At 43.8% G+C, this 15322-nt stretch overlaps 1 protein-coding gene across 6 annotated transcripts in view; it reads right to left on the bottom strand.

The window, feature by feature from the left end:
* The window catches only part of Arhgap20 (Rho GTPase activating protein 20), an 84573-nt gene that overhangs the window by 62242 nt on the left and 7009 nt on the right, over nucleotides 1–15322 (bottom strand). For all 6 annotated transcript variants that reach the window (XR_015626860.1, NR_197774.1, NM_001434330.1 and 3 more), the window contains 1 exon segment: nucleotides 3283–3365. Coding sequence is in view for 4 of the 6 variants with exons in the window: in NM_001434330.1 (NP_001421259.1) it covers nucleotides 3283–3365 (83 nt within the window). In the remaining 2 variants the exon portion in view is untranslated.

Raw genomic sequence — 15322 nt, 5'->3', positions numbered from 1 at the left:
CCCTCTCTCTTCCTGCACGATATCTCCAGTATCTCGGGCTGCATTTCCGCCTCTCTGGGCTCTTGTGGCCTCTGCCCGTGTGAGCACTTCCTTGGTAGCTACAGCTGACTTTAGCTAGGCTCAAGTAGTACGACGCAACTGGGCACTGGTGACGAGCCTCCTGATTTATGGGCAACCAAACAAAACAAAACCCATCCAATTAGACTAGCAGTTCTCAACCTGTGAGCTGGGGCCCATTGTGAGGGGGTCACGTATCAGATATTCTGCAAATGAGATATTTGTATTACGACTCATAACTCAGGCAAGTTACTGCTACAAGTTAACAATGAAATAATTTTATGGTGGGTGGAGGGGGTCACCACAACACAAGGAAGTGTTTTAAAGGGTCACAGCATTAGAAAGGTTGAAAACCACTGAATTAGACTGTTAGCTCTTTACTTAAAGAAACAGGATCTTTCTTTTAAAAACAAACAAACAAACAAACAAACCCACAACAACAACAACAACAACAACAAAAAAACCCAAATGGACAATAACAAAACTGTAACCTCTGTCCCCCCGATTGCTTGGATGTGGCTTCTGGTTTGCCATTTATCTGTTTCTTTCTACTTATGGCTTATGATCTACTAAACCCTTTATTACACGAGTCACCTGTTTTACATAAACACACCCATCTATTTTAATTTCTCCTTTTGTACTGTAAAATGACATGTAAAGATCACTATAAAATATTAATCAGAACCCTAATAACGATAAGAAGGAAGACCATAGTGAAATAAATAAATTACATACTTCAGCCCGGGCACGTCCCGGCACGACTGCACTAACACAGAACAAGGGCTCAGACGTTTACATCGATCATACTGTATACGTTTACATGTAAGCGCCATAGGATAAGCACCCCTCAACTGAAACAAGCACCTCCAAATGTGGTACCACCAAGTAATTATTTTCCCCCAAAAGAGTACAATGTATCATTACCTCCCGCTTTGAGACACAGCTGCGTTTCTGGGAAGTGAAGGGCCAGTTAAAATGAATAAAAACTACTGTGTTCCTATGTAAAACAGTCAGGTTTCAGGTATGAGCAACATGCAATTCTCTTCCTCTTTATAAATATGCTGTGTGGGGGACATTTGAACAGGATGCCAGCACCTGACTGCCCTTTGCTTCGCTGGCTACCTTCTGCCTTACACAGCTCTGCTTGCTGATCTCTGCCTTTTCTCAGGAAATCGGGCCCTCCACACAATTCCAAAGTGCCCCCTGGAGGCAGTACCATCGGGAACTGCTATTTTTGTAAGTGTCTGGTGCCTTACATCAATGCTATCGTCAATGCTGGCCTGGGCTTGAAGAAGTCTATCTACCTGCCCTGAGCTGAGAACTGGACAATGCTTGGAACCCACGATTGTCCAGTAATGGATTTCAACTTAAAACCCTGTAAAGATTATCGTTGTATGATGTAGAGAACTAGAGACAGCTGTACTGATAAGCACATTCCCCTCTGTATCCTAGGTAACCAGGATATGGCCATTTTCTTTTACCCACACTAACACAGGAGTGTGCTAATGCAAGTACACTGGGTCATTCACGTACGACACTGATGTACTTGGCTGCATTTCTATTTGGAAGAGCGTCATCCTAATTAAATTTCGATTAGGTACCTATTGAATACATATACCCATGTCTAAAGTGTATGTATTAGGGCACAGGTCAGAAAGAACTTAGTTTGAGAACTGGCGGGGGTGTTGTGATATGATCCAAGTACTTTAAATATTTCATTAAATAGGATTAGAAGTTTATCTTTTTTCACCAAACTCTTCTGTTATGACCCTATAGATTCTTTGTTAAGTGAGCACCTGTTTTTAAAAGCAGTCTGGTTATTACAGGAAAATTCCTGCTTTCAATAAAGACTACAGAGGTTCTCTTTACGTGAAGGATTTCAGCTTAGCAGAAAGCCATCGTAGCTGCCCTAAGAACATATGATTGTCTCTGAGTTAAAATATCATTTAAAACAACAGACGAAGAGGCATATCCAAGAACATGGGCCATTGGAGAAAATGCTTCCCAGGCAAGCGTGAAGACCAGAATTCAGATTCCCGGCACTCATATGAGAAGCTAGGGGACAGCGGTGGCCTGAATTTAATGCCAACAGTGGGAGGCAGAGGCAGGGCAACTGCAGAGCAAACCGGTACTGAGAGTCTGGGCTCAGAGACTCAGCTGCAGTGAGCAGAGAGTGACCGGGGAAAACCTAATGGAAACCTCTGGCCTTCACACACATGCACACATGCATCTCTGCCTACATGGGACACACACACACACACACACACACACACACACACACACACATACACACACACACACATCTCTGCCTACATGGGGGACGGACACAGACACAGACACACACACACACACACACATGCACACAGATGCATCTCTGCCTACATGGGGGACAGACAGACACACACATGCCCACACACACACACACACACACACACACACACACACACACATGCAAAAATAAAACAAAAAAAAACCAATCCAAACATTGAATTAGTGCTTGAATATCAATTAAACTTATACACATTATAAAAGGCTTTTAAAAAGTCCTCCGGGGTTGGGGATTTAGCTCAGTGGTAGAGCGCTTGCCTAGCAAGCGCAAGGCCCTGGGTTCAGTCCCCAGCTCCGAAAAAAAAAAAAAAAAAAAAAAAAAGAAAAAAAGAAAAAAAAAAGTCCTCCTAGAAAATTATTTAGACTTAGTAAACAAAAAGGCCATTTTAATAGTCAGTCAGCTTTGCTTTCCACGTTAAGGTTTACTAATTTACAATAAAGTCCATAACACCAACCTTTTAAAGGAAATAATCTTAATATAGTTGTTTATTTACTCATAAATGTAATTGGGAAAAAAATCACCACATCCATAGACAGGCACTACATTGTGATGGAAAGGAAGCACATTTGTGGGTGAAAGGCAGACATTCAATTTTCAACACTGGGATTTCTAGTTTACCCAGATCAGCACTGACCCCTTTGTGCTTGAACTGGTGAGCTGTGTTGTGTGGACGTCGCTCAGTTTGGTCTGAAAGCAACCAGGTACACATTCTATCTCTAAAACTACCTATCTCTCATGAAATAATGTCCCAGGTCACAATTCCCACTGCCCAGAAGAAAACGCTGCCGCTGATAAATAAGCTTCAGACTTACTAATAGATGATCCTAAAACCCCATCAGATGGCACAGCCTCCAGCCAGCACACAGCGGCCGTGGCCTGACTGACGCCTGACTCACCTGGTGCTCGGCCGCTTCTGTAAGGCTTTGTCCAGGATGAGGGATGGGGCGCTTCTCCTCCTTTCTGCTAGCGTTTTCATTTTCTGTTGAGGGGGGAAAAATCAAAATAATGACCAGATGGCTCCTGAAGGAATTAAATGTTGGTTTTCAATCAAATTCAGCAAAATTTCATGTTGACCATCAAAGAGTCTATAGCTTCCATTGCAGATCGAAAGCCACCATCTTTAAAATAGGACCACAAGTATCAACGTGAGGCACGGGCGGGTTTTATTGCCGGGGAATTAAAAGGAAAAAGAAAGCCTTTTGTCTACACGCTCAACGCAAGGTCAGTGGTTCTTAACCTTGCTAAGGCTTTGACCTTTTACTGCAGCTCCTCATGCTGTGCTGAACCCAACCGTAACATTATTTTCATTGCCACTTCTCCGTTGTAACATTGAACTGTAATGGACTGTAATGTAAATATCTTATAAGTGGGATACTTCATACCCCCCCACCCCCAAGGAGTCAGGACCCATAGGTTGAGAACTGCTGTGCTGGACAGACATAAATTCTTTTTATATTCCAAGGTATCATTGTGGGGCATACACTACTGACCCCACTTCATGGTGATCATGTGCTCTCAAGTAGGCTTCAGTGGGAAATAAGATTTGGAGAGGTCAAATAAAGGGAAGGAGACTCAGTTAAAGCCCAAACCGTAGTGACTAGGCCTTTTCATTTTTTTTTTAAAAAAGAGGTACTTAATTTTATGCCTATGAGTATTTGGCAGCACCTATTGTATACCATATGCATATAGTACCTGTGGAGACCAGAAGAGGGTGTCAGATCCCCCCGAAACTGGAATTACAGGTGGTTGTGAGCCACCGTGAGAGTGCTGAGAACTGAATCCCAGTCTTCTGCAGTGGCATCAAGCACCCTAACCACCCCTCCGCCCCAGCAGCAGACTCTTTTTTTTTTTTTAATTAATTTCTTATATACATTTCGAGTGTTATTCTCCTTCCTGGTTTCCGGGCAAACATCCCCCTCCCCCCTCCCCTTCCTTATGAGTATTCCCCTCCCCACCCTCCCCCCATTGCCGCCCCCCCCCCAGTCTAGTTCACTGGGGGTTCAGTCTTAGCAGGACCCAGGGCTTCCCCTTCCACTGGTGCTCTTACTAGGATATTCATTGCTACCTATGAGGTTAGAGTCCAGGGTCAGTCCATGTATAATCTTTGGGTAGTGGCTTAGTCCCTGGAAGCTCTGGTTGCTTGGCATTGTTGTTCATATGGGGTCTCGAGCCCCTTCAAGCTCTTCCAGTCCTTTCTCTGATTCCTTCAACGGGGGTCCTATTCTCAGTTCAGTGGTTTGCCAGCAGCAGACTCTTAAGAGACATGTAATTGACCATTTTACACTCAAGTCTTCATGAGAGCTGTACTTCCTTTAACTCTGTGGAAAAACCCATTCTCTATTAGGTAATTCATAAAGAGTAAGAGAGGCTTGATACTTCCAAGTTCCGTGTTTTTAACAACTGAAAATTTTGTGGTGAATGAGAATGTACTCAACCTGAGTTATCCAGATAATTATTCTCCAGTTAAAGAATAAGCACGTCAACAGCTGCGGGAACAATCAGGGAGCCCGCGTCCAGGGATTGGTGAGCAAGGTTAACAGCAATCGCAAACAGCCAAGATTAAACTTCAGACCACATGACAAAAGCCACTCCTGATACATCCCTTTCCTAGCCTGGCCCTTGATCAGATTTACCCAAGAACACCCAGGTTTGGGAACCAGACAGGGCTGTCATAGTAACCATACAAAAGCTAACTAGCTGGCTCAGGGTCGGCATCTCACTCACTGTGTGTCACAAAAGAATGAACCCTTTCTTAGCTGGTAAATAAAACTTACGATGCTAACAGAAGGGCAGAGGATCATCATTTAGTTGGACGGTACACTTCTTTAGTACAGTTCTCATTCCCCAAATTCATCATGTTCACGGGGAATCTCTCAAATGATTGCTGTCACTGCTTCTCTGGCCTCATGACTGGGGCTACCTCACTAATCCTTTGTCTCCTATGTGGATGCTCGACCATCTCTCTCAAATACATCTGACACCACGGCTGAAGCAACTACACAGAACAACAAGGACCAGGAAACGAATGGGTTCAGCAATGCAGGCCACCAGACACCCAGGTCAGGCATTACTGACAGTGAATCAGTAACAGGCTCCAGGTTACAGAGAAAGACTCTGCATGGTGTGTGTTTAGCACCTTCCTCTCACGGAAACAGCACAGAGATTCTCAACTGCAGCAATTCCAACAACTCCATACCTCACAGCACTCAAAGTTCATCTCACAGTTTCCATTGGTCACATCAGCCTGACATCCCGAGGCTGCAGTGACTGTCTTCCTACATCAGCAACCTCAGTACAAGAAGACAGAGTTCGATTTTGCTAAGAAGAGTGCATGGTATTAACATCATCAAAGCTGTCTCAGATTTTTTTCAGGATCCCATTTCTCCTGGCTTTGTCTTGATCCCCTTTTTCCCCCATCTGGCCAATCTTTGCACATTTTTGTCATTGTGAAATGGTGAACAATCCTGCTATCCCAGCTGGAGGGATCCCCTTGCCACCTGTGCGACCGTGAGGACTTGCTGGCCTTCTCTGTGGGGTCACCTCTGGGGTCTCTCCCATCACTGTCAGCAGACTTAAGTTCTAGAGTAGCTCCTCATTTGGACATGATTTCTAATTCTCAACTCTGCATTTCGGGTTGATTAAGAATTTGGAAAGAATTGAGGGCGACTTAAAATGTGAAGAAAAGAATTTACACACACACACACACACACACACACACACACACACACACACCACCACCACCACCACCACCACACACACACACCCCCAAAACCAACCAAACAACAAACATAAACAAAAAACTAAACCCCATAACAACGAGCTTCTTTATTTGGAAATAAATGTTTCCAAGTTAGTACAGCAGCACTGTTACACATAGGAAGTGGGGAATCCATGGGAAGGACAAGGCAGGGTGGAATGGGAAAGACCCATGGACCAAGATTCAAGGGTGACCTGGGCTAATGTGTATTTTCAAATTCACAAAAACTGTGAACTAATTTTTTTCACAGAACTTCAAAGATTCAGAAATGGATTCCTTAAAAATCCAATGTTTAAGAAACCACCTGATTTAAGAACATCTTCCTGAGAGTTATTAAAACATGAATGTGGGTAGTTAAAAAAAATGGTGACACGTGTTCCTCTGTAAAGGTATTTTTAAATACATTTTCTTTTTCTTGGAAACCACATGAAAACATTCGCAGACACAGTGATTAGATTACATTCTATCTACCTCACCCAGCTAGATTCATACTGAAGGGGATGCAGTAAAATCACAGAGAGAATACCAAGATCGACCAAAGTCTTAGAGTCAGAACTTAGGCCAACGAAGTCATACAAGCCAAGACAATTCTATCCCTTCTATGGCTTTCTACTGCCTAGAAAACAAGAACATTTGAACTACACAGTTTCTTAGGCCATTTGGCATTATTATTCCTGACATTCTACCTGGATTTTTAAAAAAGGAAACCATATGAACCATTTAGGACTCACAGGATTCACTTTGCCTGCAATGAATCAAAGCCTCAGGAGTGGCCCACATAACGGAAACTACAGAGATCCACAGATCTCTGTCGCTTATGTGGGAAAGCCAAAGGCCTATGGGGGTTCTGAGACGAAGGCCCTGATCTTCACTCAGGCAATACGGACTTGGACTCACTACTTGTTTATAAGGACAGAATGGAACAGGTTGGAAGAGGAGGAGACTGGATCCTTTTGTAAATGTATAGTAGTGGCGTAAGCTTGTCAGGTCAGGCTGCACTAGGCCAGTAACGTCTACAGCTGTTCTGAGGTTAATTATGACTCTTGGTTTTATGAGTAAACTGCAAACAGTGTATGTTTTGTTAACTTACAAATTACTTACTTTCGGTTTCTTACTGTTTTCTTCTGACTTTAAGTGTTCGATGTTTAGAGGAAAGTGACATTACAGTGGATGCAAGTTGGGAAGGAAATTTTTTTTTAAAGCTCATCTTTTATCTTAAAAAATAAATTAGGATGTTCAAAGAGGAAAAGGTACTAATCTTTTATAAAATGTGTAAACTATAACATTGAAAAGCAATTGTATACATCTTTTGGAAATGAGTTATAAAATTAACAAGAATTTTGGGTGTACTAAAAAAATCAAACAAAGATGACATAGTCTTCTCTGTCTACTCCATTATCCTCAAATACGATAAAAGAAACTGTAATAGAAAATGTGACCACAGCCACTCCTTCAACAAGCATAGGATGCACATTAGGGAGAAATGAAAGCTTTGATTTTCATGCTGTCTCCTCCAGAGCTATATTTAGCTTGGCAGGTCAAAGGAACTATTCTGACCAAGAGCAAATGGGCAGAGGTCAGAACTACAGATGAGAAGGAAAACCATGTAATCTGTGCTTTGGTTTGTATTTCAAAAATAACTCAGAGCCTCAGCGATGTTTCCCACCCTGACTCATTTGCCATCAGCCGCTGAGCCCATCAGACATCCAACACTCCGCGTTCCCATCTCAATTAATGTGCTGTGCAAATGCGACACAGCCTCTGTTGTGGTATCTGTCTGTCCCTTTCCAGATGATGGGGGCTACCTTCCCTTCTAGACATGCCCTCTTTCTCCAGTGATTATGTACTGAAACTCAACTGCATTCCCAAGCTTAGGAAAACATCGGCATAAACTCTAGTCAATAAACAGCAGAGGGGGTGAACTTTAAAGCCTGTGCACGCACACGCACTTTCTCTCTCTCTCTCTCTCTCTCTCTCTCTCTCTCTCTCTCTCACACACACACACACACACACACACACACACACACACACACAAGAAAACAAATTCCCAGGCATAATGCTCACACCTGCAATCCCTGTACTTGAGAGCCACAATAGGAAGATGGCTGTGAGTTGGAGACTAGCCAAGGCTACACGGTGAGGTCCCAATGGGAAGAAGGAAGAGGAAGGCAGGAAGGGATGATCTCTAACCAGTTCTGTGAATTAGGGGCATTCGTGAAGGAACTAGACGGCAAGCAGCACTCCTGTCTGCCGGAAGCTATCCTTCACAGACCCTGACACCATCACATCGGGCTCCTTGGTGAATATCCATCTAACGGTTTAGCAAGAATTTGTTAACTGTCAACAAACTGTGCCGGTATAACTGGACGACTACACGCAAAGAAATGAAGTTGGGTTTTGTAGCTCATGTCACACAACAACCGACTCTGAAGTGATGAGTGGGTGACTATAACCATCCCACAACATACAAGCTATCTTGGTCACTTTCAATGAGACAGCCAGCTGCTTCTTCGTGTAACACTGCAAACACAGGCAACAAGAGAACAAAACCGGTAGACCGTGAGCTGTTAACGCAGAACACTTGCACAGAATGGAGACCATTTGTGAATTAGACCTATGTTAAGTGACTCAGGTCTAGAATACATAAGTCGCTGTTAGAACTCAGTCATAGAGGCCAATTACCCAAGTGGAAAGAAGGTGAGAGATAGGATTTCTGAAGACACATGAAGAACTGTTAACATCATTAGCTGCCAGGGAAATAAAAGCCACAATGAGCTTTGACCACATGAGGATGGCGATACCGAGAAAGGCAGTTTCTGTTTAAGGAGACACCGGACTCGGGGCTGGAGAGATGGCTCAGTGGTTAAGAGCACCGACTGCTCTCCCAGAGGTCCTGAGTTCAATTCCCAGCAACCACATGGTGGCTCACAACCATCTGTAATGGGATCTGATGCCCTCTTCTGGTGTGTCTGAAGACAGCAACAGTGTACTCCTATACAAAGTAAATAAATAAAATCTTAAAAAAAAAAAAAAAAAAAAAAAGGAGACACCGGACTCTTACATGCTGCTGCCTCATTCCAATTTGGGTCCGTTACTCTCAGAGAGAGTGCAAAGTCCCACAGATGGTTAACCGGCTTTTCCACGTGTATGATCCTGCAATTCATGCCAAGGTATATCTATCTCCCCAAGAGAAATGAAAATGTATGACCGTGCAAAGGCTTGCGCACCAACATCTACAGCAGCAGCATCTCGGAAACCACTCTATGTCTATCACGCTTAAGAATCAATAAGCGTAATGTCACATGCTACATATGAAATACTACTTGGTAATAAAAGAAGTACCAATATGTGCTATGACACGACACATTGAAAACACGATGCCAATTTAGGGAAAATTGTCACAAAGAACCTTATGATATGGATTCCACTTAAAGAACCTGTTCAGAACAAAAGATTCAACAGAAACAAATTTTAGATTAGTGTTTGTCGCGAGCATGGGAAGTTGGGGCACCAGGAGGTGACTCAGAGTTGTGGTGGTTCTTTATGAGGTAATCAATGTGCCTTGTAGCTTTTTGTACTGTGAATGCTAATCATGCTGTTCGTAGGAAGAGTGCCCGGATGTAGCTTCTGAGAACCTGCCCCCAGTTGGTTCTGATTGGTAAATAATGATGCTGGCAGCCAATGGCTGGGAGGGCAGGCAGAGGCGGGGCTTCAGGATTTCCAGGTTAGGGACCGAGAGGAAGGGGGAGAGGAGACACTATGGTGAGAATAGTGGAGGATTGGGGGAACAGTCACCATGTAAAGGAGCTGAGAGAATGTGGCCCAGACGGCTCCCCAACTGGGTTCAGGGCAGCCAAGGTAGAATAAAGAATTTAGTAAGCGATAACTAGGGATTATCGGTGGGCGGTGGATTAACCGCATGGAGGTTACCAAGTGGCCCAGCTCTCGCTGTTTAAGGTATATCAAAATATAAAAGCTGTGTGTGTGTCTTTAGTTCAGGAACTTAAACCACTGAGGCAGGCAGTGAACACACACCGATGGGATTTATATATAAAATATATTGCCACAGTGCCCCCCCTAAGACCAATCCATAGTTAAAGAACCAATGTAGAAACCAGTGAACCACTGTGCTGAAGCAAGTGAACTGTACAGTATTTCAACTGTGTGTTTCATAAAGGACAAGATAAAAAAAAATCCTACATACCTGTCTCCTAAACCACTAGGCTCTGTCTCAGCAAACCGATTCGTGACCAGAAGTTAGAATATTCTAACAGCCACCTAATGTACACTACATGAACCTGTGACGCTGACTGCTCCTTGTGTGGGAGCAGTAGCGGGCTCAGCGGCTCTGTATGAAACTCTGGAACTGGCCTGACTACTTGTTAGGGTTTGCTGTCACCCATTCCTGTAGGTGTTTGCATGGCAAGTCTTCAGAAGTTGCTAGGTAACTGTGGTTACCATTACTTACAGGTAGGACTGTCAGGTGGTGAGCGGACTATGCAGGGAAATTGGTTTACAAACAGGCAGGTGAAGGAACAGGCCCGCATTTTCATCAACTCAGAAAACATTTTATTCTTTTGGCCTAGAAAAACTTTTGTGTGTGTTTTATTGCTCAAAAAGATGTATTTGGTAAAGGGGGGGGGGGGGCAAAATGTACTTCCCTGTAGTGTTTTCCAGAAAACAATGCTGGGCCCTTAGAAAGTGTTTTTCTTCTCTTAAAAAGTTATTTAATTTCCATATTTTAAAAATGATCAGATCTGCCTCTAAAATAAATAAATCTTCCTCCCCTGCTCCAACACTATTCCCTCCCCACTTCATGTGCAAAACATAAACAAACAGACAAACCCCCCACTGAATCTACACAGTGCTGCCTGTGGAGGAAAGCAGGGCCGCCTGCTGGAGATGGGCAGCCACTCGGGGAAAGGGACCCAACCCGCCTAGCAGCCACTGGTCACCAACAGCTCCTCCACTAGAAGGGGACAACAGGCCCCAGCCACACTTGGATTTTGTCTGGCTTGATCCTGTGCATGGTCAGAGTTGCTCTGGGTTCATGCGTAACAGCATGTCCAGAAAACACCGGGCTTTGTTTGTTTGTTGGTTGGTTTGGTTTTGTGGTCTTTGTTTGTTTGTTTTTCTACCATCTCTGGTTTTTATCATCTTCTCCCTCTTCCAAGATGATCCCTGAGGCTTGGGAGGAAGGAGTATTATACCAATGTCCCATTCTGGGCTGGCTACTCCAGTCTTTCATTCTCTGCGTGTTGACCATCTGAAGGCCTCTAGCTGTCACTACTGCAGAAAGAAGTTTTTCTGATGAGGGCTGAGCCATGCACTAGCTTACTGATGTAGGGTGCGTACTTACAAGACAGTCTGACACCATGCCCATGTAGCAGGATACTACTAGTAGAGTTTCTACGAAGGCCTATAACTTACCCATTCACAGGTTCCTGGGGCAGCTCAAGGAACCAGACACGAGTCTCCTTTTGTGGGGGCAGGCCTTAAATTCAATCAGAAAATGGTTGGCTACCCCCATAACACTCATGCCACAGTTTCACTAGTGGGCGTGTGCTGTCAGGCCGGTTGTCGCTGTAGTTTACAAGGTTCGCAGCTGGGCAGAGCTGATGACTGCTTCTGTCCTCCATAGTGTCCAGAGCACCCGCCCAAACTGTGAAAGCTAGCCGGGAGGAACAGTGCTTCCTGGCCAGTATCAGCTTCCCTCCTCCACGCTCTCTGACTCCAGCACGTACTGTCTTTGGCAATAAGATCTTAGCACTGAGTTCTGAAGGGTAACCAGGAGCAATAGCAATAGCCATTGTGTTTTGGGTTTTTTTGGGGGAGTGGTGGTGGTGATGGTGTCTATAGGAAAACACTCACAAAAGGGAATGACCCCTCTGGCACCAGGCTTTTTTAGTTGTTTTTTTTTTTTTTTTTTCCGGAGCTGGGGATCGAACCCGTACCAGGCTTTTTTAAAAAAAATATATATATTTTCTCTTTTTTTCCATCTTTATTAAATTGGGTATTTCTTATTTACATTTCAAATGTTGTTTCCTTTCCCGGTTTCCATGCCAACATCCCCCCTAGCCCCTCCCCCTCCCATTCTCTATGGGTGTTCCCCTCCCCATCCTCTCCCCATTATCACCCTCCCCCACAAGAATCCCGTTCACCAGGCTTTTAATCTGTAGCCGATACTGTCTGGGAGAGGCATTGCTGTCCCTTTCCCTAGTCTAGGGTAACTCCACTTACACTCTTTGAAACTCTGTTTGTAATTATATGGAAGAAACTCCTACAGTAGTAAGTCTCCACAGGGCTTTCTGTGAAGGTCCATAGAGGGAACCCTGCCTATGTAAAAGCCCGGCTTACATATAGGTTCTCATTAAAATTTTAGTTGCATGTCCACCAAGGCTATGGCCCTGATTTACTCACCTCACACCCTCGTCCAAATCTGGCATTCTTAGCCTTCCCCATAAGTAAACATAAATAAATGCTATCAAAAGGAAAGGGATAGGACTGGAAGATTTAAGTCGGGGGGTGGACTGTAACTTTTCATGGTTTATTTAGAGATAAAAATTCAAACATTTCAAACCTCACAGAAATGGTGCTAATGTCACCCTTGAGCTTTTAGAGTAAACAAGAACAACATTAAAACGAGGGATCTGAGATAACGGTTTACAGAACTATAGATTTTCACAGCTTCAGAAATTCCGGGTCAGATTTACACACTAGCTGGCTCAGATCTGACTACTAGTCCTTCTGTGACGAGCCTGGGCAATCCGGCCAGCAGGGAACTTTCTCCCGTTCCCCTTGTGCCTGCAGTATTTATTTGCGGAGACAAACTCGAGCCACTGCACAGTTCCAGTTCAGAAACATTGGCTCTGCACTGGGGAAAGAATTATTTTTTTTATATATATATATTTTTTTTTATTAACTTGAGTATTTCTTATATACATTTCCAGTGTTATTCCCTTTCCCGGTATCCGGGCAAACATCCCCCTCCCCCCTCCCCTTCCTTATGGGTGTTCCCCTCCCAACCCTCCCCCCATTGCCGCCCTCCCCCCACCAGTCTAGTTCACTGGGGGTTCAGTCTTGGCAGGACCAAGGGCTTGCCCTTCCACTGGTGCTGTTACTAGGCCATTCGTTGTTACCTATGAGGTCAGAGTCCAGGGTCAGTCCATGTATAGTGGAAAGAATTATTTTTAACCTTGCACCTTGCTTCTGGATCCTAGTATCACAACGAGACTTTAAGCGCTGAGTGAGCCGACACTTCCAGCTATTGTCCGTTCAGCCTGTGCTGAGTATAATGGTCCGTCTATTCATACACAGCCCCGTCCAGAGTCAGCCTGAACACTTGGCTCACGCAAACATCATAGTAAAGACAATGTGAAAAGATTAACGTTCCTTCTGACAGTGGCGTAGAAACATTCGTGCTCTTGGCTCTTTGCTATTTCCTCAAAATCATTATTTTGAACAACAAAAAAATCAAGAGTCTACATAATGTAGCATATATTACTTCCATGACATAATTTCTCAGATTCTCTCTAAAATAGACCTAATTCCTGTCCTATCTCTCTTGTGTGCATATATAGGAACTGGAGAGTACCGTGATATTGGGGCACACAGTCAAGACTTACAGTAGTGTCTATACATGAGAGAACATCACCATCCCTTATACATTCTTTGTTCCTCTACCTTCATCTCTACCCACAATGCATCCTGTCCTATCATCACGACAGGCTTTTGAACTGGCTGGACTGTGGTCTCTATCAAAGCCACCAGTTTCAACCTTTGGCCATCCTTCCCTTCCAAAAGCAGCACTCAAGCACACGATGTCGAGCATCAATGCTGTTTGCCTTACAGCAAGGTTCTGCTGCAGTTTTTCACACTGTGGCCAACACAAAATGGTGTTATATGTACAGTCATGACACTGGATGATAAACACAGGTACAGTCGGGCTATCCCAATACCCACCTGTCTGAGGGCCAAGGGCTTAAAGGTATGAGGCATACTGTAACTGGGAAGCTCTGACTTAAGAGTCTTTCATTTTCCACACTCAGAGGAAAAAGGTATCATGATCAACGGAAACACATCAGGTTATGTCTGGACTTAGATACGGTGCCATCTAGCAGGGTTCTTACCCATGGTCAGGTATAAAATGGCCACAAGAGAAGGAGAAGAGGAAATACTAGACTCCCCTGGCTGTAAACGAGGTCCCAGGTAAATCAGGAAAAAACAGGCTGTCGAGAAGTTGGGTTTACAGATCTTGATATGTGAGCTGATGTGGTGACACATACCGTCCATTCTCAGAGTCTTCTGGAGTGACCAGACATCTAAAAACAGCTTTTATGTCCAGTTATGCCGTGTGACAGGTGTCTGTCAAAATTAGGTCAGGACGGCTCAGCTCACTATTGACACACGGAGCTGACCGACCGGGCTGCCTCTGTTGTTGGCTGGATTTTTCTAAGCTAAACTTGTCCTGAAGAAAATAAGGCTGAGACAAAATTTAAAAATAAACTGGGCCGTGCTGCCGACAAGCACCATTGGGGTGGAAGGCACAAGTCAGTGAGCGACCCCTTCTGCTTTCCCTGTCTCCCAGATTGTAGCAGAGCCTTCCATACAAGAATGAAACCAAAGATCACCCTACCCTAGTTTCAGACAAACTAATTGTCTGAAAGTTGTGACTACCACAGAGAGCTTGCTTGCTCTCTGTGTCTTAAACATACAGGGACTCATCGAATTCTGATACTGGACATGAGACACTCAACAGAAACGGCAAGAAAGCAAACTTTCCCTACAGTACAAGTTTACTTTAGATGTATTTTAGACATGAGGGGTGTATTTCAAGACACTTCACTGAATAATAAAATTATACATGTATATGTATACACACACACACGTGTCTTCAAAGTACTATATATATGGCATGAGTGTATGTCCATATATATGCCCATACACCTGACCCTATACAGCTACTTTTGGTAGTACTTAATAGTAATAAATGTTAGTGGCCACAAAGGTTGAAAAACAACGTGAGCTGTATAGTTGCACGTGTCCAGTAAGTTGTGTATGGTGCAGACACGTGATGCATTTACAATAGATACTGATTGATAGATAGATAGATGATAGATGGATAGATGATTGATAGATAGATAGATAGATAGATAGATAGATAGATAGATAGATAGATA

This window comes from Rattus norvegicus, chromosome 8, assembly GCF_021556685.1.
Source record: "Rattus norvegicus strain SHRSP/BbbUtx chromosome 8, alternate assembly SHRSP_T2T, whole genome shotgun sequence".
In the NCBI taxonomy this organism is placed as follows: Eukaryota; Metazoa; Chordata; class Mammalia; order Rodentia; family Muridae; genus Rattus; species Rattus norvegicus.
The sequence above is the reverse complement of the archived record's forward strand: the minus strand, read 5'-3'. Positions and strand labels throughout refer to the sequence as shown.